General features: G+C 35.7%; 2 protein-coding genes across 2 annotated transcripts in view; one reads left to right on the forward strand and one right to left on the reverse strand.

The window, feature by feature from the left end:
* Positions 1 to 18,858, forward strand: part of LOC132296235 (uncharacterized) — a 48,256-nt gene extending 29,398 nt beyond the window's left edge. Inside the window, exon 2 of the mRNA XM_059794447.1 lies at positions 18,697 to 18,858. Coding sequence (XP_059650430.1) covers positions 18,697 to 18,741 — 45 coding nt within the window. The 3' untranslated portion in view covers positions 18,742 to 18,858. The remainder of the gene's footprint in view (positions 1 to 18,696) is intronic.
* Positions 18,859 to 20,405: 1,547 nt separating this feature from the next.
* On the reverse strand, positions 20,406 to 21,727 carry LOC132296236 (transcription factor bHLH168-like). The gene is made up of 2 exons (XM_059794449.1): positions 21,383 to 21,727; positions 20,406 to 20,474 (listed from the first exon to the last, which is right to left on the reverse strand). Exons 1-2 carry the CDS (start codon positions 21,725 to 21,727, stop codon positions 20,406 to 20,408), a joined length of 414 nt encoding a protein of 137 aa, XP_059650432.1.
* Positions 21,728 to 27,628: the final 5,901 nt, after the last annotated feature.

The raw sequence follows: 27,628 nt of genomic DNA on the forward strand, positions 1-27,628 counted from the left end.
CACCAAACAATACTTTTCTACACCCTTAACAAGTGACTAATGAGGGAAATATGTGTTGCAATATTGATGTGTGTGTGTGTGTGTTTGGTTGATTTAATTAGCAAGGATGACCAATTAAGTATATATTGTCTAAGCAATATGTGAAAAACACATATAACTAACAAGTAAGTATATATTGTCTAAGTAGCATGTGAAAAGCACAATATATCTAGCAAGTCATTAATCCTTTCATTAAGCTCACAAGCCAAATACACCACAAGGTTAGAGACATATGCTACTTGCATTCAAAAGTATGGAACATCAAACAACAAGCATGGATTGTCCTCCCATCTAACAACTATACTACCACTACACTACAATTAAGCTAATGACATGAAATTAAACTAATTAAACTAAGGGAGAGGCACAATCCATCAAGAAATGAGTATGAACCATCAAGAAAATTACAAAACCATTCCATTAAGTACTATGTTTTGACAATCTCTAGATCTATGGCATTATTACACATAGACATGCAGTAATAACACAAGAAATAGAGACAAACACATAAACATCTATTCTAGCATACATAGATATATGGATAGAACGAAATGATCAATTGGAAGCATTAAACCATATAAATCATTGAATAAACAAGATCTATAAATATAAAAGTGCTAAAACATGTATTACAACACTAATCCCAATAATACACAAAATCAAGATATAGAAAGCATGTTTGGGGCTAACTCTAGCCCTAAGAGGATGTCTAGCCATTCATGGTAATGCTTCTCCAACCCTCAAGGGCAAACTCCATGGAAGAAATCTACTCCTTGGTTGATGAAGAGCTCCCAAGCTTGTATCTCTAGCCTTCTCCTCATTTCTTCCTCCCTAAGAATAGCCTCTATTGTGATGGATGGATCTCCCTCAAAAAGTGTATCATATTCTATATATAGGTAGGTCAAGTGACACACAAAATAAGCTGGGGTCGTGCACAAAATATTCCCAATGATTGGATAATGACAGCTTTCAAAGATTTGGAAATTTAACTTTTTCGCATTGAAGAAAGTTCGATCGATCGAACCTTGGACTTGGATCGATCGAACATCACTGAGATCTATTGAACTGAAGTTGGATCGATCCTCAATGGCGGCGTCTTTTTGGATAAAAACAAATCTGAGATATTTCGAAGATATTTTTGGGAAAAGGACAAAAGTGGTTGGTAGGGTGATACAACTGGATAAGATCAATCATTTGGATAAGGACAAGATAGTTCGATCGATCAAAGAATGATGTTGGATTGATCGAACTTTAAAGATCTCTGAAATTGTCATCATAGCTCAGATCCATCTTGAATTGCTGAGATCGATCATGTTAGATCGATCGAACTTTGATCTGAGATTGATCGAAGATGTTAAATTCCACATTTTACTTCATTTTGCTTCCACTTGGCTCCTTTCTTTGATTCATCCCAGAATTGCTTCATTTATGCACTTATTTGGCTGAGTTAGCTTATTTTCAGGATAAGTGCCTGAAAATGGAAATAACACGAAATTAATCTAAAATGGTAAAGTAAAATAGATAAAGATACTAGAATGCCTAAGCTTAAGGGGTTTAAATACGCACTTTTCAGCGCTCATCATGATCTGCCTAGTTCCTACAGGTACAAGAACCCCCTACCAGTTCAGAAATGCTGGGTAGCAAGGCCAACTTCACTGGCCATGTACTACCGGTACCATAGATTTGGTACCGATTCGAAAATCTTCACCGTTTTACGACTAAGGCACTGCCTTGTGGGAACTGATTCCTAAATGGGCTACTGGTTCCTGGCAACGTAAAAATGGCTTTAAGAAACCCATTTTTGCATTGTTGGGCATTGATACATACTCTCATTCTCTCTTTACAATATCTCTCTATATTGTTCACATAATTTCTCACATCTCATATACATCTTCAAGTGAAATACTCTCTTAATATTGTTCCATACATTTAATCAAACATTATGATCATTGTATTAACATCAAGAAGTGAAGATTGAGGATCGGAATTTGAAGAAAATTTTGAAATTGAAGAAGAGTTTGGGTTTTTGATAAAAACTTAGAGGATTTGGTTGAGATTGAATCTTTGGGTTACCTTGTTGAAGATTGAGACTTGTTTGGGTTGTGATTGAAGCTTTGAGCTATATTTTTGTTGATTTTTGGGGTTTTGAAGATTCAAACCAAGTTTGTTCAAGAATAAGTGTTGAAGCGCACACCAAGTGTTCGTGAAAATTACCAAATGAAATTCGGGGCTTCAAACCAAAATTGTTTGAACATCAAATGGCTCTAAAACTATCCAAGAAGGATAAAGGAAAAGGAATTATGATTCTTTTACCTCCCAAAAGAGCAAGAACGACGATTTCCATCCGGGAACCACAAGAGGGTTCAAATGTTCCAAGGAACGAACCGACTTCTCCTATGAGTTCTAGCTCACCTTCTATTAAGGTACCACCTGAGTATCCTTCAATTTCTGATATTGGTAAGGTTAAGTTTGTGAGAGAACACTTTTACAATGACCATGCGTGGAAGGTGTACAACAAAGTGTACAAGGGCGGTTTGATAAAGTCGGAAAGGAATGTTAACTTGAAAAAGCTAAGAGATAGTCCAGGTAAAAAGCTTGTTGACTACATCAAGAAGAAAAACTGGCTTTTCTTCACAAGGATGGAATGTAGCTACAGTCCAGAAATGGTACATTACTTTTACTCTGATATCCGGAAAGTCTATGACAGTAGATATTTCGAGGTTTCTTTATTTGGCAATGACTATATTGTCAGTGAAGATATTCTTCGGGATGTTTTAGGCGTTCCAAAGAGAGTAAGCAGTACAGGGTATTGGCTTCCACTTGACAAGTCAGGGCTGAAGTGGGAAGAAATTTGCAATACTTTATGTGTTCCAGACTCACCAAGATACCCCGATCACATTCCTTCTTACTATCTCACAGATGAGGCGGTGTTTCTGAATTTCTTTGCAATAGCAAATCTTGGTTACTTCTGGAAGAAGGACGTCATATCTTCAGACCATGCAAAGGTATTATTTCTTCTATCTACTGGTGCACAGATTTATCTTGCAGCTTTTATCTATGGTTTGATGGTTGCATATTATAAGAGAGATGAGGTCCCAAGGACATTGACCTAGATTGTTACTGTGTCAAAAAAAAATTAGATTTTTTAATGTATCGTAATGCATCCTTTTAAAAAAAAAAATTAAAATTTTTTTTAAATACTTTTGAAGTTCAAAATAATTTTAAATCACTTTTATATTCAAAATCTTTATTTTCAAAAAGTTCAAGTACTCATTTTTCAGACCAGCCCCTCCAAATCGAGCAGTCACTAACAATCTAGGTCAGAGTAAAAGATAGGTAGTACATCAAAGGATATCTACAGACCAGCCCCTCCAGATCGAGCAGTCACTAAATACTGAGGTTAAGAGAGATGAGGAAGATAAGACAGATGATGATGTTGAGGATGATGAGGATGGTAGTGGTAGTGACAGTGATGGTGGTGATGATGAGGATATATCAACTACTAATGTTCCTTTTGAGGGCAATGATGCTTGATATTTTGGATATCATACATACATGCATCATATTTTGTTCAGTTTTTACTTGTCATTGATATTTTTGGATATTATCTTTTGATTTGTGACATGTAATAAACTGTCTGACTGTTTCTCTTTTAGTTATTTTTCTAGTCTATTGACCTGTTTAATTACTTGGTCAATTTTGTTCCAAAAAAGGGGGAGAACAATGGTTAATTTAAGGGGGAAAAATACTGAAAAATTGGATAATTTATTCAGGGGAGTTTTTAAATTGTTTTATTAAACCTTCATTGGTAGTTTTGCTTGATACATGTGCAGGAAATCAGGTGAAATTTTGTCCAAGAGAAGAAGAGAACATAGAAGAAAAAATTCAGTGTTTTCTTAAACAATTGTAATTTACTTTTTTGCTTGGGTAGATTATTTAATTATTTTTTAGGGTTTTGTCATGAAATTGCCAAAGGGGGAGATTGTGGGATATAAAATTGTAATTGGCAATATTCAATGTCAAAACAAGTCCTAGTCGAGTTGTAATTCAAGTTACCATATCAGGATCAATATCAACTACGAAATTGGAAAGTTGTTCATCAAAAAAATACTGAGATCATCGAAAAGGAAAGAACAACTTTTTAGGAAGTCGTTTCCCACTTAGGACAAATACCTACAAGGTATATTTTTCAAGTTACCAAAAACAGAATTTTTCCAACTTTTATTTGGGTTATGTCAAGTGGGAACCGGTTTAAGAAGTTGAGATTCAAAAATTCAATACTGTCCTTTGGGAACCGATACTAACATCCTGCTACCGATACCACTATTGTTTCAATTTTAGGAAGCTCTACCTTAATCAATTTTGAACTTCATAATTAGTCCCATGCATGAAATTTCTTTTATTTTTAGAAGGATTAGGTCTTTGAAAATTCTATATAAACCCAGATACACATCTAGATTTATTCATGGCTTTAGCACTACAACTTCATTATTCATAAAAGCCTAAGGATTATTATTTTTGCAGAAAATCCAAGAGATTTATCTGTCATCTTTCTAGAACATACACATAAACTTATAGTGAGTTTAGAGTTGCATTATTTAAAATCCTGATTGTGATCATACAATTGCATCTACATCAATCAGAGAAAAACAGATCTACTTCTACATCGAATTCAGATATTGAAGAATAAAAGTAAAAACGATCACACTTTGAAAGGGTTAAAGCATTCGAGAAGTGTTATTTGATCTACCTGTTACTCTTCTACAAAGATCAAGCATAAGCCTGAGGTCAAGTTATTATTGGTCGGGATGTCACAAAGCCAAAGGATTGTCAGCAATTAGTGTTTGGTAGAACGATAGGGTGTAAGCCAGAGTCAAAGTTCAGTGTATTTTATTTCAAATATAGTAGATCGGTTTACTTTAGAATACACAGTCTACAAGTTTTTTCCCACAAACAATTGACGTATTTTATCAACTGGGATTTCCTCGTTAAAATCCTGATGTCATGGTGTGTCACCGCACCAACGCTTAAAGATGTGCAAAAGATAGTGAATGTGCAATGTAGCCAAGTTTTACATTTATAAATGCCACTACTACCATTAACTAAAAATATAGCAATGGTGAGTAGGGATCGTCCCAAGGGATTAAAGAGCTACTAGTAATGGAAACAATGCTTAGGGTTAGTAGGTCGAGTGATCAAAGGTAGGTTGTTTGGTTGATTAAACTACAATTAAGATTAAATAAGATCAATATAAAATAAGTAATTAAAGGATAGAGAAAACAAGAGAGAGAGGACTTGGGACTTAGAGATCACCACTAAGCATCACCTTTTTATACACTCAATTCACAATTAATGAGGGGGAAAACATATGTTGCAACAATTGTGAGTGTGTGTGGTTGTTTTAATAAGCATGGATAACCAATTAAGTATATATTGTCTAAACAACACAATGAATAACACAATACATCAAACTAAGTCATTAATCCTTCTTTAAGCTCACAATCCAAATACATCACATAATTAGAGAAATATACTACTTACATTCATAAGTATGGAACATCAAACAACAAGCATGGATTGTCCTCCCATTTAACAATTAAGGTAGCTACACTACATCTAAGCTAATGACATGAAAATTAAACTAATTAGACTAAAGGAGATGCACAATCTATCAAGAAATGAGTATGAACCATCAAATAAACCACAAGAGCATTCTATTAAACACTATGTCTTGATGATCTCTAGATCTATAGCATCAACACACATAGACATGCATCAACAACACAAGAGATAGAGATAAACACATGAACATCTATCTTAGCATACATAGACATATGGATAGAATGAAATGATCAATTAAAAGAATTAAACCACACAAATTATTAAATAAACAAGATCTATGTATATAAATATGTCAAAACATGTATTACAACACAAATCCCCTCAAAAATACATAATCAAGGTAAAGAAAGCATGCTTAGGGTTAAATCTAGCCCTAAGAAGATGTCTAGCCACTCATGAATGGTGTCCTCCAACCCTCAAGGGCTATCTCCATGGTAGAAATGCTCTTCTTCTTGAGGAAGATGGAAAACCTCTCAAGAATGTGTCTCTAGCCTCCTTTTCTCTTTTCTTCCTCTCTAAGAATTGTATCAAGACTATTAAAAATCTATCTGTAAAAGTGGCTCATATTCCTTATATAGGTAGCTCAAATGTCACACCCATTGGTCTAGGCTCGTACACAAGGGCTCCTCCAATGATTGCGCAATGAGACAACTTTTAATGAGCTGAAAATATATTTTTTTCGGATTTGAGAGGGTTCGATTAATCGAACCTATTCTGTGATCGATTGAACATGGCTGAGATCTATCAAACTTTGGCTGGATCGATCCTCCCATGGCGGCGCCTTTTTGGATAAGGATAGATCTAAGATATTTTAGGGAAAGAGACAAAAGTGGTAAGTAGGGTGGTACAACAGGATAAGATGGAATCTTTATGAGAATTGTTGGATCGATCGAACTTTGTGGGATCTTTGGATAAGGATAAAAGAGCTTGAATCCATCTTGGAGAGTCTAGATCGATGAACTTTCGATCGACCAAAGTATTCTTAAGATCAATCGAACCTGCTAAATTTCCACACTTTGCTTCAATCTGCTTCCACTTTGCTCCTTTCTTCCATCCAGCTTGAGTTAGCATCTTTTAAGCTTTTATTTGGCTGACTTAGCTTATTTTAGGGATAAGCACCTAAAAAGGGTAATAACACGAAATCAGTCTAAAACGGGAAAGTAAGAAAGATAAAGGTCCTAGAATACCTAAACTTAAGGGATTTAAATGCGCACTTTTTAACGCTCATCATGTCATCTCTAACTCTTTACCTTGCTTTATTTTATCTTGCAAGATATTAATTTATTAATTGCTAAAATAAGGAAAGTTAGAAAGATACAGATCTGTTTCTAAAAATACAAAACTTTCTAAGTATTCCGTTACGTACAACTCACATTATATTTATGTGATGGTTATGTATGTATATATATGTATGGTTATTAGTGTAGTTATGTGTGAGGGAGATATTTTGTGACATTATTGTGATTGAGGGGTAGTTAGACGGGCATTTTAGTCATTTAGGTTTCTTTGACTTTGGACTTGGAGGGTTCTAGAAGCTAAGGGGTTTGGCTACAATATTTTGGTCCACCCCTTTCTTTTCCTCTCATTTTGGACCACATACCTCTCTCTCTCTCTACACTTCTCTTTATCTCTCTATATTTCTCTCTTAATTTTCCTCAAGTTAGAGGAAAAATTGGTTTAATCCATTGTAATCAAAGTTGTAGATCTCTTTAAGGGCTACGTTTTAGTACCAGTCTTGCAAGCTTTTGGAGGATTTCAAGTTTGGAGCTTAGAGCTTTGGGCTGCTTTCTTGAGTTAGGGGAGTCTAAACTACAAGCACGTTCTATGGTTTTTGTGAGTTTCTATGTGTTTCTTAATGAAATCTTGATAATATATAATATGCTTAGCTTTGTAAAGTGTTGGTTGTGATGTTTAAGCATGAGATATTGTTGATCTACTTGATTTGTGGTGTGAATAAGATGATCTATGCTATTTGTGCAAAACATGCAATTATTCTTTGATGAAATGTTAATATATAACTTGTATATTTGATTTCATATTTTGGATAATATGATGTATCTCATAGATGGTTTTTTGATGTGTAATTGTATGATATGCATTTATTTTCCATTGGGGTGAGTTTGAGGAATTGAAGTCATGAGGTGGGTAAAGTGGATGAGAAGTGAGTTGATGACATGGTGTAAGTTGGGTTGAGGATTGTGGATAGGGGCGGCAATTCGTGTTCGTGGGTCGTGTTCGTGTCGTGTCGATATAAGGATATTATACTAAATAGGTAAACCCAAACCCAACCCATTTAATAATCGTGTCAAAATTCTCAACACTAACCCAACCCGTTTATTAAACAGGTAAACGTGTTAACCCGTTTAATGACCTGTTTATTAAAATAAGACATTTAATAATTAATCAAATACCAAATAATAGAAAAAAAAATTTTATAATTAACCCAAATATTCAAAATAAAAAGAAAAATCATAAGGCATAAACAAGTGATCGGTTGGTCAATTAACATCAACCTTCGCAATAGCACGAATCATTGTAAAATAGGGCTATTGGTCGGGTAAGTCGAACCACTGGGACTGCGCTAGTCTAAGGCAACCTAAGTGTCTAGAGTCATTCTTAGGATGATGAAGGGGTGTTCGTAGAGGTTTTGTTTGTTGTCACTTAAATTAGGAATTCAAAGTGCATAAAACACTAATTTGCAAGGAATTTAGGATGAAAAGATTAAGAAGAGGAGACTAGGGAAGTGAATCCGCCTCCATCCCTATACATATGCTAGATTAGACCTAAATTGGGGGAAAAACAACATATGATGGTCAAGAGTTACATAGCAACACATGGTTGCCATATAAGTAATCAAGAGGTACATTAGGTCTCAAACAAGTATAATCCATCAAAAGATAAACATGCTTAGACTACCTAACTAAGGTGTAGCTTATACACATTTACTTAAATGAGAGACTATCAAGTTCTTGACAAAATGATAAAGCACATGGAGTTAGAGATTAAGCATACACCATCAAAGGATTTCCTAAGCAATGGTCTATCAAAGTCACCTATCAACATGCCATGAAACCATTTCATAACCTTGCTTCCACTCTCACCATGAAAAACTCAAGCAATATGATTACTCTAAGACATCATCTAAGACAAGATAATCAACTTAAAGAAATCATCCATACATGTATCAACATTCATTACAACAAATGAGGTGCTCTTGGTTATGAAAAGACCATAAAATATACATGGCAAATCCCCAAAATAGACTATCCTAGGACATGCTTACAAGGGAGGGACTTCATCACCTCCCTAGAGAAAGAGTTAGTTACCCATTGCTAAGCTAGAAGAAGGAAGAAGCTCCATCCAAGACTCCATTTTCGTGCTCCTACTGTAGCACTCAAGAACACCCTCCTCCTTGCTCTCTTCTCTCTCCTATATCTTGCTAGAATATAGGATAATGATATGTGTGGCCTTCCTTGCCTTATCTCCTTCAACAAAGCTCTCTCTCTCCTCCAAAAAACATCCCCAACCACCTCATAAAGAAGTAAGTAGAAAATGAGGAAACCAATGCACAAGTGGCTGCCAAAATGAAAATTCCCAAAGGCAATTCTGCCCCAAATTTGAGCACTCTAAGCAAGGCCTCGAGCACTCGAAAATGGAGCAGATTGCTCCATGCTTGCTTTGATTCGCCCGGACCTACTTTGGTAAAACAGCCATAACTTTGCGCTCCGAACTCCGAATGACGAACCGTTTAAAGATTTGGAGAGCTCATTTAGAGCTTTAAAAACTTCACGTTTTGATGAAGACCCAAATCTCAAGTCTGGTTGGTCGAAAATGGGGAGAAAGGCAGTACTTCAGTGCTGCCAGGCAGTTCTGCGCACCTCTGGTAACAAGGCCATAACTCTCTGGTCCGAGCTCCAAATGATGAACCATTTGAAGATTTAGAAAGCTAATACAGAGCTCTAAATGTTTCATGTTATGATGGAAGTCCAGTTCTCGAGCTTTCTGGGTCAAAATGGTGAGCAAAGTCCTGACTCCACTGCTAATCTCGTGAAGCAATCTGCCCTAATTTCGAGCACTCGAAATAAGGCCTAGAGCACTCGAAAATTGGCCAGAATGCCCTATGCTTGGTTTGCTCCGCCCGGACCTACTTTGGTAAAACGGCCATAACTTTGCACTCTGAACTCCAAATGATGAACCGTTTACAGATTTGGAAAGCTAATTTAGAGCTCTAAAAACTTCATGTTTTGGTGGAGATCCAATTCTCAAGGATGGTTGGTCGAAAATGAAGATCAAGCCAGAATTTCATTGCTGCCAGGCAGTTCTATGCACCTCTGGTAACAAGGCCATAACTCTCTGCTCTGAGCTCCGAATGATGAACTGCTTGAAGATTTCGAAAGCTGATTCAGAGCTCTAAATATGCCATTTTATAATGGAAGTCCAGTTCTCGAGTTTACAAGGTCAAAATGGCGAGCAAAGTCCTGACTCCACTGCTGCCAGAAATTCAGAATTGTGCCTTTTGATGGCCAAAACTCCACAAAGCCTTGATTTTGCTCCTTTTTTTGGCAAATGGACCTGAAAATATATACATACACACAAATGAAGATAATCTACTTAAATAATCAAACGATGGACTTAACTAATGCAATTTAGGGCGCTTGAATATACAATATTCGGCGCTTATCACACCCCTAAACTTACATTTTGCTAGTCCCTTAGCAAAACTACAATGAAAAACATAATGAAAAGACAACCATGGGCATGCTACTACAAAAATATCATCCATGGTAAAATGAGATAGATACATAGCTCAAATACAACTTGAAACAGACAAAAACTGGAGATGGGGTCATTGGGAAAACTACCTTGCATATATAAAGCATTGATACAAAAATTGGCTAAATACATTTCCACATACATGCATCAACATCATCGTCCATATAAATAACTCAATTGTCATCTCTTAAATGGAAATCAACTTTACTTCAGTGAAAGTGAATTGGATTCTCAACATGCGGCTTTTACTTTCTTTTCCAATTCCAAGGCACAAGTTTTCAAATCATTGAATTCCCCTTTAAATGAGGTCCCTAAGGCATGATTTTATTTACAAGACAACTTTTATTGCTTGTTGACAATTTATTGTAACTCATAAACGAAACATAGAATGGTTGTGCAATGCTGAAGTCCCTTAAGCTTTCTAACCAACTTATGTAGCAAGCGTTAGGCCAACAACTCCCAAACCAGATGGCTTTAGGGTGTTAAGTGTAGAGACACTCCTAGGGCTTAATAGCTCAAGTTGGAAATGTTACGAACTCCAACGAACCATGTTTATTACTAGTTTATTTTTTTGAATGACCGTGCAATGTTTAAGTCCCTTAAGCTTTCTAACCAACCCTTGTAGCAAGCGTTAGGCCAACAACTCCCAAACCAGACGGCTTTAGGGTGCTAAGTTTAGAGACACTCCTAGGGCTTAATAGCTCGAGTTGGAAAGGCTACGAACGTCAACTGGTCATTTTTTTCTTTCTTTCTCAATTTTTTTTTTTTTTTTTTTTTTTTTTTTTTTTTTTAGACAACTTAAATCATGCCAAAGATATTCATCTATCAGGTTCATCAAATCAAATTAACTAGGCCAAGGTCAAGGTCGATCAAGTGGCATGCCTCACAGTTTAGTTTCCAATGTGCATATGTGCATTGTGAAGCTTAAAAGAGTGTCAAATCCAGCAAGAATCTAATTGAGACATTTATACAGACTAATTTGAATCCACATGATCATTTCAACTTAAATTTTTCTTTATTTTCAAAAATGTCAATTGCTTCTATACACAAGGTATTAAACATATGCTTCATCTCCAACTAGTGTCAAGTTATACTATCATTGCTTAGCAAAAATGCAAAACCAAAAATGCATAAATGCACCCCCAAACTTAAATGTCACATTGTCCTCAATGTGAGAAGACAAGTAAATCAAAATAAGAGCAAAAAGGGGGGAAAGGAACAATAATACCAAGTGGAGTGACACAGGCGAAGATGTTCAGCTATGTGAGTGCGCAACTGCGTCCCCCAAACTTGGACATGAAGACCTATCAAAATACAATGAATATATACAGGTAAAAGCATAGGTCTCTTAAGAAAAATCAAAACAGAAATGAAAACACTAAGATGAATGTTATTGCAAGGTAAAAATCCATACAAAATACAAATTGGCACACATGAGTCATAAGTTTAAAATGGAAAACAAAATAATGCCAAAAGCCGTGCATTTAGAGAGATAAAGTTGGCTTAGGCAATTCGTCAAACACGTGGTGTGCAAGACAACAAGGAAGAGGGCCAAAGGTTGATATGGTTGGTGCATGGTGAGGGGCATGCATGCATGGGGCTTGGGAGTTGGTTTGGTTGATGTGGTGGTATACAAAGATGCTGAGAGGGGATTGTTTGCTGTGAGGATTGGGTTGGCATGGTTTATGGGTGGATGCCGAGAGTGAGTGGTGTGCAGGTTGGTGGAGTTCGAGCATGGTTTGTGAGGTGGGTTGGTATGTGGAGTTGTGGGTGGTGGCTTGGTGGTGGGTTAGTTTAGTGTGTGCAAGGTGGTGTGCCGAGGGTAGGTGATGGTTTGTGGGTGATGAGAGGGTGGCCGAGAGGTGTGGCTTGGAGTGTGGGATGAGTTAAGAGGGACGAGTTAGTGGAGATTGCATGGTGGTGAGGGTTGCTAGGGCTCGGCGGTTTGTATGGTGGATGAGTTGGTAGATGCCGAGAGTGAGTTCGAGGGCTCGGGATTTGTGGGTTGAAGGCTTTTCGAGCACTCGAATGGGATCTTCGAGTGCTCGAAGATCCGGCAGTGGGTGCAGCACTTGGAAGAGGGCAGCTGCGAGCACTCAACATGGAGCTGAGATTGCTCGAAATTGAGGCAGAGGGTTCAAAATTTTGGGTTGGAATTTTCAAGCACTCAACTGGACTTTGGAGTGCATGAAATTGGCATCAGTAGGTGCGGAAATGAAGTTGCACACTATGGAAATTGAATAGTTGCAATGTGAAGGTAGTGAGCTTGCATGGATGCATCGTGAGCTTGCATGATTGATGGTTCACATTTAGAGCACTCCAAATGGGAGCTAGAGTGCTCTAAATGAAGGCAGTAGCTTGGGATGAGATTGGTTCACATTTAGAGCACTCCAAATGGGAGCTAGAGTGCTCTAAATGAAGGCAGTAGGCTCAGCATTGTGGTTTGAAGAATTTGGAGCAATCCAAATGGAATTTAGAGTGCTCTAAAATTGGGCAGTGGTGCATGCAAGATTGGTTCACATTTAGAGCACTCTAAAATGGAATTAGAGTGCTCTAAATACAAGCAGCAGCCTCGGAATGATGGTGGAGAAGTTTAGAGCAATCTGAATGGGATTTGGAGGGCACAAAATTGGCTCAGTAACTTGGAAATGAATTCGCATTTGGAGATTGAATGTTTCAGCCAACTTGAATGCATGGAAGATCTTGCATGGATAGATTTTGAGTGCATGGATGAAATGGATTGAAATTTTTGCATGGATGGAAAAAAAATTTCAAACTTTGCACTGCACACAATGCATGTATGAGTTTAAGAAAATTTTCAAGCTTTTTGCAACATGATGCAAAATGGATAGAATTCTCAAAAATGAAAATTTTAAGCATAGAGAATTTTTGAAAATTTGCATGTCAGTCCTAAATTCAAGCCATGCATGGAAAATTTGAAACTTGACACATTATTCCAATCCAATGCATGGATGGATTTTGAGAAAATTTTCAAGCCTTGGAACATCTCTTCAATGCATGGATGGGATTTGGTCTCTTCAAATGCATGGATGAATGTAGGAAATTTTTTTTTAAAACCTTGCACTTCATCACACAATGCATGAATTAATTTCAGAAAATTTTTTAAAAACTTTGCAAATTCATTCCAATGTAATGCATGGATGGAAAATTTTGAAAACTTTTCAACTTCTTTCTAATGCATGGACAATGTTTAAACTTTTGAACTTTAGTCCATTCTAATGCAAGGAGGGAAAAATTGAAATTGCGCATCATCTCAAATGCATGGAAATTTTTTTTTAAAAAAAAACTTTGCAACTTCATTTTAATCCAATGCATGGAAAATTTTGAAAATTGTTCACAAGTTGCAATTTTTCTCTAATGCATGGAGAATATTGAAAAAATTTCAAACATTGCAAATGCATGAAAAAATTTTAAACAGTGCAAGAGTTTCAATGCATGGATGGAATTTGGGAAAATTTTTCAAAAATGCATTAAAAATGAGACATTATGCACATGAGTAGCATTCCCAAGATGCGGTGAAATTGCTAGGAAGCGATGGAAATTTCCGGGAATGAAAATTAGAGTTGAGAAGGTCTAAGAAAAATAAAATTTTTGGCTTTTCTAAACCGTTTCCCAGAAAATTTTGCAAGGCACGAGCAATTTCAAAGAGAAGGAAGCTTGGAAATTGAAAGAATTGCTTCCCTTGCTTTGCTAAATTTAATGTCGATAGCTAGACGAAGTTAGAGCAGGTACTAATCCTCAAAATTCTCGATAGCTAGACACACCGAGATCAGGTTAGTCCTCCTTACCCTATACCATGTCTCTCAAGAGATTCAAGCTTCCCCAAATAGGATAATTCTTTTAAAAGCGAAGGAGGAAGAGCTTGAAGACAAAAGTGGAAAAGAGGTAGCGGAAAGACCTCAACCCACTCTTCATCCTCAATGAAGAACTTTGGATTATGGGGCTTATTTGGATTATGGGAAGATGGATTAGGTGAAGGTGCACCAAGCAACGACTTATGAAGGGTCATATTGAGCACGGGAATGCTCAACAAGTTATCCTTCAGACTTTCAACATCCTCCTCACACTTATCCGGCGGTTCGGGCTCAATAGCTTGAGATAACTCAGGAGAAGGAATGGGATGAGATGCAAGCTCCCAAGAAAGAGATACATTTGATGTTGACCAAGGAAGAGAATGAATAGGTGGATGAATATTAAGCAAAGAATTCACCTCCGAAATGGAATTGTCAACATTAAAATCCTCACAATTGAAATGAGCCAAACAAGCTTTTAGAGGATCCTCCATTGAAGGAGGTGCATCAAGCAAAGGATTATTTAGGGGTTGTTCTGGAGTTTTAAAGGATGCAATCTCATCATCTTTTTCCTCATTTTTAACCACAAATTCTTCCATTTTATGAGTGGCAACAATTTGATCTTCAACCACCATTTCAACATTTTCACATGTAATAACCACTTGATCATTCTCATGATGAAAGTTACTAGGAGTAATCTCATCATTCATAGAATTTTCTTTTGGATTGGCCATAAATTCAAATGAAAATGTTTCCTCCTCTTCATGATTTTTAGCATTAATCCTTTGTTGAATTTGAGATATTTGGTCATCTATCATTGCACTAACTTGGGACTGGTGATATGGTACCACTTGATTGATAGACTCTACTGTGGATTGCATGCTAGCAAGGGAGGCCAATAGTTGATTGTTGGAGTCCATCATTTGCGTGTGCATAGACTCTATCATTTGTTTGTTAGCAACAATTAGCTCATCCAATGGAGACGGTGGAAAAGGAGAAGAGGGCGGGAAAGGATGATCATTGGGTTGAAAAGGTTGCATATGAGATTGTGGGGTTGAATTTCCTATGTCATGCCACAAGAAATTTTGGTGATCTCCCCTACCCGAGTCATAACCATTAAAGTATGGATCACTACCCGGTTCAGAGAAATTTGCATTTGGTTGTTCTAGATAAAAATCCGAGAATTGTCTCGTTGGAAGACAATCTCTTGTATGATGTGAATTACTAGAGCAAAAAGCACAAAACGCATGTGATGTGTAGAATTGAGTTGGAAGATAACTACCCTCCATCTAGGACTTAAACATCAACAACACACAACATAATCAACACAACAATTCTTTATCATCAACTCCACATACAATGATATTCTCTTTCTCCTCAATTATCAAGACAAAAATTAAAATGGCCACAACAAGGACCGATGCTTGGAATTGAAAATACACAATTGAAATAGTCTCGACAAGGGCTTGCAATTTATCTACTTCTAAGCTTAACACATGCACGATATCCACAATTCGAAACTAGAAGTCACGAGACTTACCTGGGGTCCTCTAGACTTACAATTTGCTAGCAATCCCACGGCGAGCTTCGAGTCCCTAGAATCTTACAACACGAAGATAATCAAAACACACAAGGAATATTCACAAGACACAATATTCACAATCAAACTAAAATTAACCCTAAACTTTGGTTGCTAAACCGTTTGCAGTCCCCGGCAACGGCGCCAAAAATTGATCGGTTGGTCAATTAACATCAACCTTTGCAATAGCACGAATCATTGTAAAATAGGGCTATTGGTCGGGTAAGTCGAACCACTGGGACTGCGCTAGTCTAAGGCAACCTAAGTGTCTAGAGTCATTCTTAGGATGATGAAGGGGTGTTCGTAGAAGTTTTGTTTGTTGTCACTTAAATTAGGAATTCAAAGTGCATAAAACACTAATTTGCAAGGAATTTAGGATGAAAAGATTAAGAAGAGGAGACTAGGGAAGTGAATCCGCCTCCATCCCTATACATATGCTAGATTAGACCTAAATTGGGGGAAAAACAACATATGATGGTCAAGAGTTACATAGCAACACATGGTTGCCATATAAGTAATCAAGAGGTACATTAGGTCTCAAACAAGTATAATCCATCAAAAGATAAACATGCTTAGACTACCTAACTAAGGTGTAGCTTATACACATTTACTTAAATGAGAGACTATCAAGTTCTTGACAAAATGATAAAGCACATGGAGTTAGAGATTAAGCATACACCATCAAAGGATTTCCTAAGCAATGGTCTATCAAAGTCACCTATCAACATGCCATGAAACCATTTCATAACCTTGCTTCCACTCTCACCATGAAAAACTCAAGCAATATGATTACTCTAAGACATCATCTAAGACAAGATAATCAACTTAAAGAAATCATCCATACATGTATCAACATTCATTACAACAAATGAGGTGCTCTTGGTTATGAAAAGACCATAAAATATACATGGCAAATCCCCAAAATAGACTATCCTAGGACATGCTTACAAGGGAGGGACTTCATCACCTCCCTAGAGAAAGAGTTAGTTACCCATTGCTAAGCTAGAAGAAGGAAGAAGCTCCATCCAAGACTCCATTTTCGTGCTCCTACTGTAGCACTCAAGAACACCCTCCTCCTTGCTCTCTTCTCTCTCCTATATCTTGCTAGAATATAGGATAATGATATGTGTGGCCTTCCTTGCCTTATCTCCTTCAACAAAGCTCTCTCTCTCCTCCAAAAAACATCCCCAACCACCTCATAAAGAAGTAAGTAGAAAATGAGGAAACCAATGCACAAGTGGCTGCCAAAATGAGAATTCCCGAAGGCAATTCTGCCCCAAATTCGAGCACTCTAAGCAAGGCCTCGAGCACTCGAAAATGGAGCAGATTGCTCCATGCTTGCTTTGATTCGCCCGGACCTACTTTGGTAAAACAGCCATAACTTTGCGCTCTGAACTCCGAATGATGAACCGTTTAAAGATTTGGAGAGCTGATTCAGAGCTTTAAAAACTTCATGTTTTGATGAAGACCCATATCTCAAGTCTAGTTGGTCGAAAATGGGGAGAAAGGCAGTACTTTAGTGCTGCCTGGCAGTTTTGCGCACCTCTGGTAACAAGGCCATAACTCTCTGGTCCGAGCTCCGAATGATGAACCGTTTGAAGATTTAGAAAGCTAATTCAGAGCTCTAAATCTTTCATGTTATGATGGAAGTCCAGTTCTCGAGCTTTCTGGGTCAAAATGGTGAGCAAAGTCCTGACTCTACTGCTGATCTCGTGAAGCAATCTGCCCTAATTTCGAGCACTCGAAATAAGGCCTAGAGCACTCGAAAATTGGCCAGAATGCCCTATGCTTGGTTTGCTCCGCCCGGACCTACTTTGGTAAAACGGCCATAACTTTGCACTCTGAACTCCAAATTATGAACCGTTTAAAGATTTGGAAAGCTAATTCAGAGCTCTAAAAACTTCATGTTTTGGTGGAGATCCAATTCTCAAGGATGGTTGGTCGAAAATGAAGATCAAGCCAGAATTTCATTGCTGCCAGGCAGTTCTGTGCACCTCTGGTAACATGGCCATAACTCTCTGCTCTAAGTTCCGAATGATGAACTGCTTGAAGATTTCGAAAGCTAATTCAGAGCTCTAAATATGCCATTTTATAGTGGAAGTCCAGTTCTCGAGTTTACAAGGTCAAAATGGCGAGCAAAATCCTGACTCCACTGCTGCCAGAAATTCAGAATTGTGCCTTTTGATGGCCAAAACTCCACAAAGCCTTGATTTTGCTCCTTTTTTTGGCAAATGGACCTGAAAATATATACATACACACAAATAAAGATAATCTACTTAAATAATCAAACGATGGAATTAACTAATGCAATTTAGGGCGCTTGAATATACAATATTCGGCGCTTATCAACAAGGTTTATATTGATATGACTTAACTATCCATAATAATTGGGTTTAAACAGATAATATATTATATAGGTCATAATCACGATTATAACACGTTGAGTTAATTGAGTCATAAACGGGTTACACGGGTTAAACTCCTCAACCCTAACCCGACACGATTAAGTAAACGAGTTAATCGTGTCGACTCTTTTATGACCCAAACCTGTTTATGCCAAGCCCAAACCCTTTTAACTCGTGTCGAGTTCATGTCGTGTTGTCGTGTCATGTCGTAATTTGCCACTCCTAATTGTGGATGTGGTAGTAAAAATTGGGATGGAAGAGGAGAAGAGAGCATTTGCATTTCATGTGTATTGCAATGGTTGTGAATTCATGAAATTCATGTATGTTAGTATTATTCATATCCCCATGATCCCTTCTTCTTATTCTTCTCTTCTTTGGTTGTGGCTCATGAAATTTTTAGGAATGTATTTTAGGCTTACTTTACTAAGTTGTTGCATGTGTTCACCTTATTATTTAACATTTTCAGGACTTCGGAGATGTTATAGCAAGAGATGTGCATCCACAGACATAGATGTAGTTAGGATTATAATTTTTGTTAAAGCTATGTAGTCATGGTCATGGATGCCTTACTTTTGTAATCGAACTCTTTGGGAATTATATGTAATGAGCATGTATGACTTGATCTTCAAATAATTTATAAACGACTTATTGTTAATGATTTTGTGCAAATCTTATAGCATGTAATGTCTCTAATCTTATGTTTAGCCTTACATTGTCTTGGATTATGTTAAAAATGGAGTACATGTAACCGGTTAGATGAGTTATGTAACCGGTTAGATGAGTTATGTAGGATGAGACATCTAACCGATTAGTTGGTCTTGGCAAAATGTATGTTCACTAGACTAGACCATCTAACCGGTTAGATGATCCAATGTAACCGATTAGTTGCTCTAGTATTTGTAATTTGACCCCAGGTTTTGGTATAATTACCTAATTACCCCAGACTTCAACCAAATAATAGAATAGCCATAGTAAATGACAGATCTACCCCGGATGAGTTTTGAAACTATAATAAACGTACTAAATGACAATTTTTTCCTTTTGAATTCTAAACTGTTATTTGGCCATAATAAATGACCGTTATACCCCTATGGACTCTTGAACTAGTATAATGACGTTAAATGACCATAGTACCCTTGTGTGACCTCGGGTTTGGATAAAGACCTGGTTCGTGATCCGAATCCCTAGATTTGAGTCGTTACAAATCTCAAATGTAAAAATTATCTGTAATTACAAAATCAGGAAAGTGAAAAGTAAGAACAATAACTTTTTTTGGAGTAAATTCAATCACTCTTTCTGATTTATTACTTTCCAGATTTTTTAATTATAGACTATTTGTGCATTTGTGATTGGACCATATCAGTAGTTAGTAGGGGTGACTTTCACCGGTGAGTATGCAAGTCTTGTCCTAAACATATGCACCCCCTCTAAGTCTAGCTTTTAATATGAAATCAAACTTTCCACGTCACTTTTACACCACGTAACTCACATTTAAGATATAATTTTTCAAAATTATATTTTATTTAATTTGGACTAATGATTGGATGTAGATGATTGCATGGTTCATTGAGGGTCCTACTCTCAGACAAATAGATTGTCAAATCTAGAATTCTTAAGTTAGTGTTGTCATTTTTATGTTTATGAGTATACCTCATAAATGCTTCAACTATCTTTAAATTGTTAAAATATCTTATTAAAAAAAAAATTCAAATTATTCTATGCCTTAGTTTGAAATTGTGTAATTTTATAAATTGTGTAATTTTAAAAAATTATTATTTGTTGACACGCATCTGTATATATATATGTATATAGCCTTCTATATTTTGATAACTTTTCACTTCTCAACAATTATATATATAGCTTTCTATACTTCAATGTCGGCCAACGTGATTTCACTTGACTTGGATTTTTAAGCAACAATTATATATAGAAATTCTACTATAGTGAGTGTAATAATTGTAATTTGAACAAATCTCAGAAAAGTGAGCGTAATTTATCCATAAATATATTATTTTGAAAATTTTGCAATTTTTCTCTTACGATCAGAAGTTGGAAAAAACGGAACTTTCGATCCATGATTGTGGACATAGTAAACCAAGTGACTTCTACATATCACATCTCTCACTCTCTTTGCTGCTAAGTGAAGAATGTGAACAAGCAAAAATAATACATAGTTCAGAAGACAAGTTTCTCTAATTTTTCTTGCACTCGTGAAGTTTCTATGCCAATTCTTGGCAAAATAGCCTGAAAAAGTATATATAAAGTATTATTAATCTTGTAAATGAGATATGATAATAAATACATTGTGATTTGTGAGAATTTTGATGTGATTTTGATAAGAGGAAGTCCAAGTGCGTACGTCAAGTAATAAAATAATTCACCCTTCAAAGAACTGAAGAAGTCAACCTAGTGGATATAAGGAGTTTAAATAGAAACTTCTTAGAAAATGACACTTGCAATATATATATATATATATTTACAGAACTGAAAAGATCTTTCCAATAAGAATAATCAACTTTAAAGGTAATAAAAAAAAAATGTGTCGAATTAAAAGAAAATTAGGGTGTGCCTGATTTGTCATTAAGAAAATATTTTTTTTTTATTTTTACAGAACTGAAAATAAAAAAAGAATATACAAAATGTTTACTTGGTTTAGTTTTTTAGAAACTCAATTATAAAAAAAACTTATTTTGAGAAAATTGTCTTTTATTTGAAAATAATTTCTCTTTTCTGAATGACAAATCACACCGTTCCTTAAATTCTTCAAATATGCATGTTATTTACAGAATAAAAAATAAATAAATCAGTCAGCAAAAACATCATTTTACTAAAAGGAGATGATAAATGCACTCCTCTTAACTAAATATACTTCTTTTACTGTATTTTTTTTTAATAGAAATAACAAATATACTTCTAATTTTTGATTTTGTAAGAACACTGAATCATTTAAGTAAAAATTTTAAATTCCACATCATTTTATTGTTCAATGTCTTGCTTCTCAGTTCACTTAGCCAAAGTTGCCCTAGCTAGTACCTTTTTTAAAAAATGAACAATACTTCTATGAGGATGAACTTCATTTCAAAACACGTCTATCTATGGAAGGAGTCATAGTAGTGTATATGATGATTGTGTGAATGTATGTATAAATATACCTGTGAATGGATGGTATATAAGATCTTGTCACCCTTAGTAGTGTAGTTTGCACTCAAAACTTCAGCACATTCTTCTTCGAGAACAGCTAGAACTTCATGCAACATGAAATTTCTGTTCAAACCAGTAATCAATTTCACCTCCAAAGTTGATCCAATTTCTTCAACTGCAAGTACCGGTAACATCGGCAAGGCTTCCAAGCTATGCTCATTCTGATCACCACCCGTGAGTTGTTCCTTCCTTCTATGCAGTTCTTGAATGCTTTCCTTCAGTCCTTTTATGTAGTTAGTCGCTTGCTCCAACAAAACAGGCAATGCTATTCTTTCCTGATCACAAAACAAAAGCATTAGTTCATTTTGTTTGTGTTTTCATTTATGTGTGTGTTTGTTTGTGTGTATATATATAGAGAGAGAGATACGTTGGATGTTTGGGTAAAGATGAGAGAGGAAAGGATGGAAAAAAGATTATTCATTTGCATTCTTCTCTTTTTCTCCAATACATTTCTGCCTGGTTTAAGGGAGCTGTTGCCGGGCTGCATTTTCTTTTTCTCTCGAGAATTAAAACCCAATGCTTGCTTGAAAGACCGTTTATATATATATATATATATATATATATATATATGCTTGTATGTGTTCACAAGTACTTACACAGAGCTGGTCACTTTTTTAATACCCGTTTTTTTTGAAAAAAAAAAAAAAAAAAATTAATTAAATTGATTGTACCCACAATATTGTGGAATAAAAAGTCCGGTTTGAAACTGTTTGTTTGAAGTTCGAACTTGGAAATGCGTAGTCAATGGAAATGCGGGCGCCGAAATATATTTGTAATATTTCGCATGTTGTCCTTATAACTTAAGAATAAATTGAATAATTGTGCTTTAATTGGGTAATATTATAGTCAAAGTCAAATAAATATTCTTCCATCATTGTGACTCAATTTTTTTTTTATACTGTAACTACTTGTAGAATTTTATGGCCGACTTATTTATGTGATTTGAAATTGAATAGACCTTAGGAATAATTGTGCATTAAGTGGGTGATATTATAGTCAAAGTCAAACAAATGTTCTGCCATCATTAAATGTTTGTACTCAAATTCTGTTATATTTAAATAACAGTTTTTAAAATTTTATGACAGACCAATTTATGAGATTTGAAGTTGAATACTCATTAAGTCTTAAAATAAGTATTTTATTTTAAGAACCGTGACTCACATTACATGTCACTTATCCTAAAACGAGGATGTATCATTAACATTCACATAAATACTATCTACTCAAATAAAATTAAGATTGTCAGACCCTTTATTATTACTCTTTCACTACAAAATAGTGAAAATTTGTAACCTTAGAAGATTTTGATTCCAAATGCTTATGTAGGCACTATTTTATTTCGACGTAAAATACTCTTTTTGAAAAATATTTTTATTTTTTAAATAAAATATATTTTTTATTTTTACTTTGTCAGTATTTGACAAAGATCTATATTGAAATTGAAATCGAGTTCATCGGATGTGATATGTAAAATAACTTGTCTAAAATTTATAAATAAATTATTTTTATTAAATTTTAATATATAAATATTTTTTATAAATATTTTACGATAATTAAACACCAAAAAATAAAAAATATTTTTTAACAAATATTTTACATTCAAATAAATGAAACCATAATTACTAATTGCTCTGGGCAAAATATATATTGTAGTGAAAAAATGTTATTTTGGGATCAACGTTTTTGGTCGTCTCCATCCATTCCCTATTCAATTACTTTACCATGTGGTTGGCTACAAATGAGACAAATCTCTACCTTCAATAGGATGCATTTGCTGTAGATTCCTTGGTGTACCTTATGCAATACTGACCTAAAGTCTCACCATCACTTATTTTTCTCATGTCATTTCTCTCCCGAACCTTGTGTTGGAGAGAGAGAATTTTGCAACGGTGGTACTCGGTACCAGCACGCTATTTAGATGTGATGGTGTTGGAATAATCAAATCTCTTCAATTCACGAGAGCTAAATATCTCCTTATTCACCAATAATATCATCATGGCTCTGATACCAAATAGGAGAAATATGAATCGATATATTATACAAATATGAAAAAGGAACAAAGTTTGAACAGACTTACAGAAAACTTTCTTTAATCGTCCACAAAGGCTAATAGGGGAAATATGGATCGATATATTATACAAATATGAAAAAGGAACAAAGTTTGAACAGACTTACAGAAAACTTTCTTTAATCGTCCACAAAGGCTATTACAGAGAAATATTACAAAAGAGAGGAAAGAAAATTGAAAGATTGAAAGATACATTGAAGGGAAACATTGCCTTCTATTTATACATAAATTGGACTTAAAATGAACATTTTGAAGTCCGCATAGTGCATGGGATCGTGTGCTAGAATAATGCAGTCGGTTGGCCCACCACTAAGTGCTGTCTCCTTATCGGATAAAAAGTAGACATCTGATAAAGGAAATACTGTTGAATCAAAGACTTTTGGGAAAAGTTCTTTGTCTTCTTCTGTCGGCAGGATAAGAGGAATCTTTACTTTTTGGGTGGATTCATCTTGTCCTTCAAATGTCCTGTGAGAGAGTCCCAATAATCTGCTATTGAAATCTCGTCTTCAGAATTAAGATCTTCATTGGGATCTTGAGCATAACCTGTGAGACAGGAAAACTGATTTCCGTCTTGACTGTTCTGGCTAGAGACTGATACCATGGATGCATCATCTCTTACTGTAGGAGTGGAGGATTCAAAGGATTTAACAAATTTATTCCTCATAAAATCCATGCATTTAACCATTAAATCAGCTTCGGTAATTAATGGTTGTTGTTTTCTGATCATATCTTTAACAAGTTCAAACGGGTCAAAGATTTCTTGTTCCGGAATAGTTAACGTTGGAATTTTATCCATATATTCCATTGTTTTCTTTCTGATTTGATGGAGGAGGGCTTGGATAGGTTCTTGAGTCATGCCTGACCACCATCTGTAATAAAAGATCCTCTGGAGGACCGGTAACTTGTCAGTGGTATAACCACATTGGAAATCCCATTTCCAAATCCAAGGGATTCCAAATTCAGTAAAGAACAATAGGGTGGATTTCCCTACAGGAATATTATCCTGTCCTCGTAATTGAGGATGAAATTGTTGCCATGGTAAATATAATTGACCAATTGATTCGGGCAACATATCCAGATCAGGGCCAAATATAGCCCACCAGGGTATAACCCAGTTGGGGAAATCAGCCTTAACTGATTGAGGGCATATCTTGAGAAACCAAGAATGCTTATGCTTCGGATTTTGATAAAAGAACGAATATGTCCAAGCTGAGATATAATCCCAATAATTATAACTGTGACCATAGGATATTTTTCTTGGCAAATTTGGATTTAATCCCCAGTCACTAGGCCGAATAAGCCTCTTAAAGATAGCTTTACTATAAGTAAGAGGACTATCTTTGGAATTCGGAAATTGCTTCGTGTGGTTGATCTCCACAGAGGAAGTTTCAGTAAGAATGGCTTCATAGATATATCTATGGCGACCATCCGGTGCAGCATATTGTTGAGTTTGGAAATATCTGGATTTTACTTCCCAAGGATCTGGCATCCATTGCTCATCTTGAGAATCCAGTACCAATACTGTTTGAATATACCTTTGATTAGGTATCCATGGAGTTTCTTGTTCAAGAACCTCTTTCATGGTTGGTTTCTGTTGTTGTTGCTGAGAACTACTGCTTCTTTTAGAAGGAGTTTTGAGCAGATCAGCAACATGCTCCAAATATGGAAATTGATCATCAGTAAGTGGTATAACCACTTTGGCCTTAGCCTTGTTTTTGCCACGAGCCTTTGGAGTATTACCCCGGCCCTGCCCATGGGGGGGCTGATTCATGAACCCTGCAAAAATTCACGAGTTAGAAAATCCGGTAAAGAATTAGAACTGCCTTTAATATATTCAATAGAAAAATCAAAAGCAGATAAATCAGCTTGGCATCCAGCAAATATCTGTTTGGAAACTAGATTTTTGACATCTTTTTCCAGTACTTGTTTAGCAGCACTACAATCAATGCGTAACAAGAATTTCTGATTGATTAAATCATCTTGGAATTTATAAATGCATTTAACCAAAGAAAGAATTTCCTTTTTTATGGTTGAATAATTTAATTGTGCATTTTTCCAAGTTCCTGAAGTGAAGCGAACCAGCTCCTCTATTCCTGTATTTGGATTTTTCTGTTTAAGAATACCACCATATCCAATATTGGAGGCATCTGTTTCCACAATTTTGAACCATGAAGAATTGGCTAGAGCTAAGCAAGGGATTTGTTTGGCTCTAAGTTTAATCTTCTGGACTGCCTTGGTATGATCCAAAGTCCATGGGGAAGGAGATTTCCTTAACCTGGTGTACAAAATTGCTGTGTCCTGTGCAAGATTTTTGTAGTGGCTTCGAATATAATTCAAGCTACCCAGAAATCTTTGAAGTTGAGTTTTATCCTTGATTTCATCTGGAAATTTAGAGGCAAACTCAATACTGCGATCAATAGGTCTAATTTTCCCATCACAAATTTCATGACCAAGAAATCTGACCTTAGTTAAAAACAATTTTAGTTTAGGAGCAGAAACTACTAAGCCACTTCGGTAAATGACATCCTTGAAAATTTTCAAGTGTTTATAATGCTGATCTATTGATTTTGAGAATATGAGAATATCATCAATATAAACAATAGAAAATTCAGTAAAAGGATTAAATATGTCATTCAAAATATGTTGAAATTCTGAAGGGGCATTTTTTAACCCAAATGGCATTACTGTCCATTCGTACTGTCCAAAGGGTACGCAAAAGGCTGTTTTGTACCTGTCTTCTTCGGTAATTTGTACCTGGTAATATCCAGATTTAAGATCAAATTTAGAAAAGATCACAGCAGATTGTAACCTATCTAAAAGATCTTTGATGTTGGGAATTGGGTATCGGATCCAACTTAAAGTAAGATTAAGTGGCCGATAATCAATAACCAATCGAGGAATTCCTCGTTCCTTTTCAGCATTTTTATTGACATAAAAAGCTCTGCAACTCCAGGGGGAGTAGCTAGTAGTGACAAGCTTTTTAGCCATTAAAGAGCTGATTTCAGTTTTACATAATTCCAAGTAGTCTGCTTTCATGTGGCTGGGACTAGCTTTAGAAGGAATCATGCTATCGGTAAACCCCTTTTCATAGGGTAAAGAAACAATATGCTTCTTTCTGGCCCAAAAAGCATTAGGAATCTCACTACAGATTTCTTTTAGAAAGTGTTGCCGTAGTGACTCAATTTTCTGTTGCTCAGTGGGTTGTACCAATCTTTGATTAATTGCTAAGGAGGATACCTCCTTTTGCAAATAATTCAGTTGCTTTTCCTTAAAGATAATGTTATCTTTAAGAGCATTGATATGCTTTTTTACTGGTGGGGTCAAGAACTAGAAAGTAATTGACTGGCCATGTAAAGTAGAGCATATTCCATGAGAATCAATTTTCCCAATTGGCATAATCAAAGCTAAGAAGGGAGTGCCCAAAATAACTTGTTGTGCCATGTTTCTGATGAGTAAGAAAGTAGATGGTAGACAAATACCTTCTTTACAAATGAAAACATGATTAAGTTTATACTTAATCTGCATCTTACCTCCACTTGCACTGGTAAGACCTTGAGTGGTTTTCTCAAAATATTGAGTAGGAACCAATCCTTCCTGTATGCAGTTCATGTCTGCACCACTATCAACTAAGGCAATTGCATTAGTGATTGTGTACTCCTGATTAATTACCAAATTGATAGATATATACCATTTTTGGTAAGTAACTTGATTCAAGAGTTGAAGATAATTAGTACCTTCGGATTGAGGAACTTCATCATTGGATGATGAAGATGGAATTGCAGATTTTGCTTTTAAAAGAGTAATTTCTAAATCCATCGTAGTCTGATGAGACTTTAATTGACGAATTTCATCTTTTAAAAGGTTAATCTCCATTTTAAGATCAGGGAGATTAACAGGACGAGAATTTTGTCCTTGGTGTTTTAATCTGCTTAGAACTTCTTTCATGCTGTAATGATTTTCTGCTCGCAGAAAATCTGGATTATCCGTATCCTCATTAGATCTTGCCAGAGCAGAACCTATTTCAAAGACTTTCATCTTGATTTGAGGATCCTGGATATGATCTATAAGATCCAATAAGGATTGTTGAGTTGAAGTTAAAACATTTAAGCTTAACCCATTCATCTCAACA

The sequence above is a fragment of the Cornus florida genome, unplaced genomic scaffold (genome assembly GCF_030987335.1).
Source record: "Cornus florida cultivar Cherokee Brave unplaced genomic scaffold, ASM3098733v1 CherokeeBrave_3.0.0_Hap2_Chr02, whole genome shotgun sequence".
Lineage (NCBI taxonomy): Eukaryota > Viridiplantae > Streptophyta > Magnoliopsida > Cornales > Cornaceae > Cornus > Cornus florida.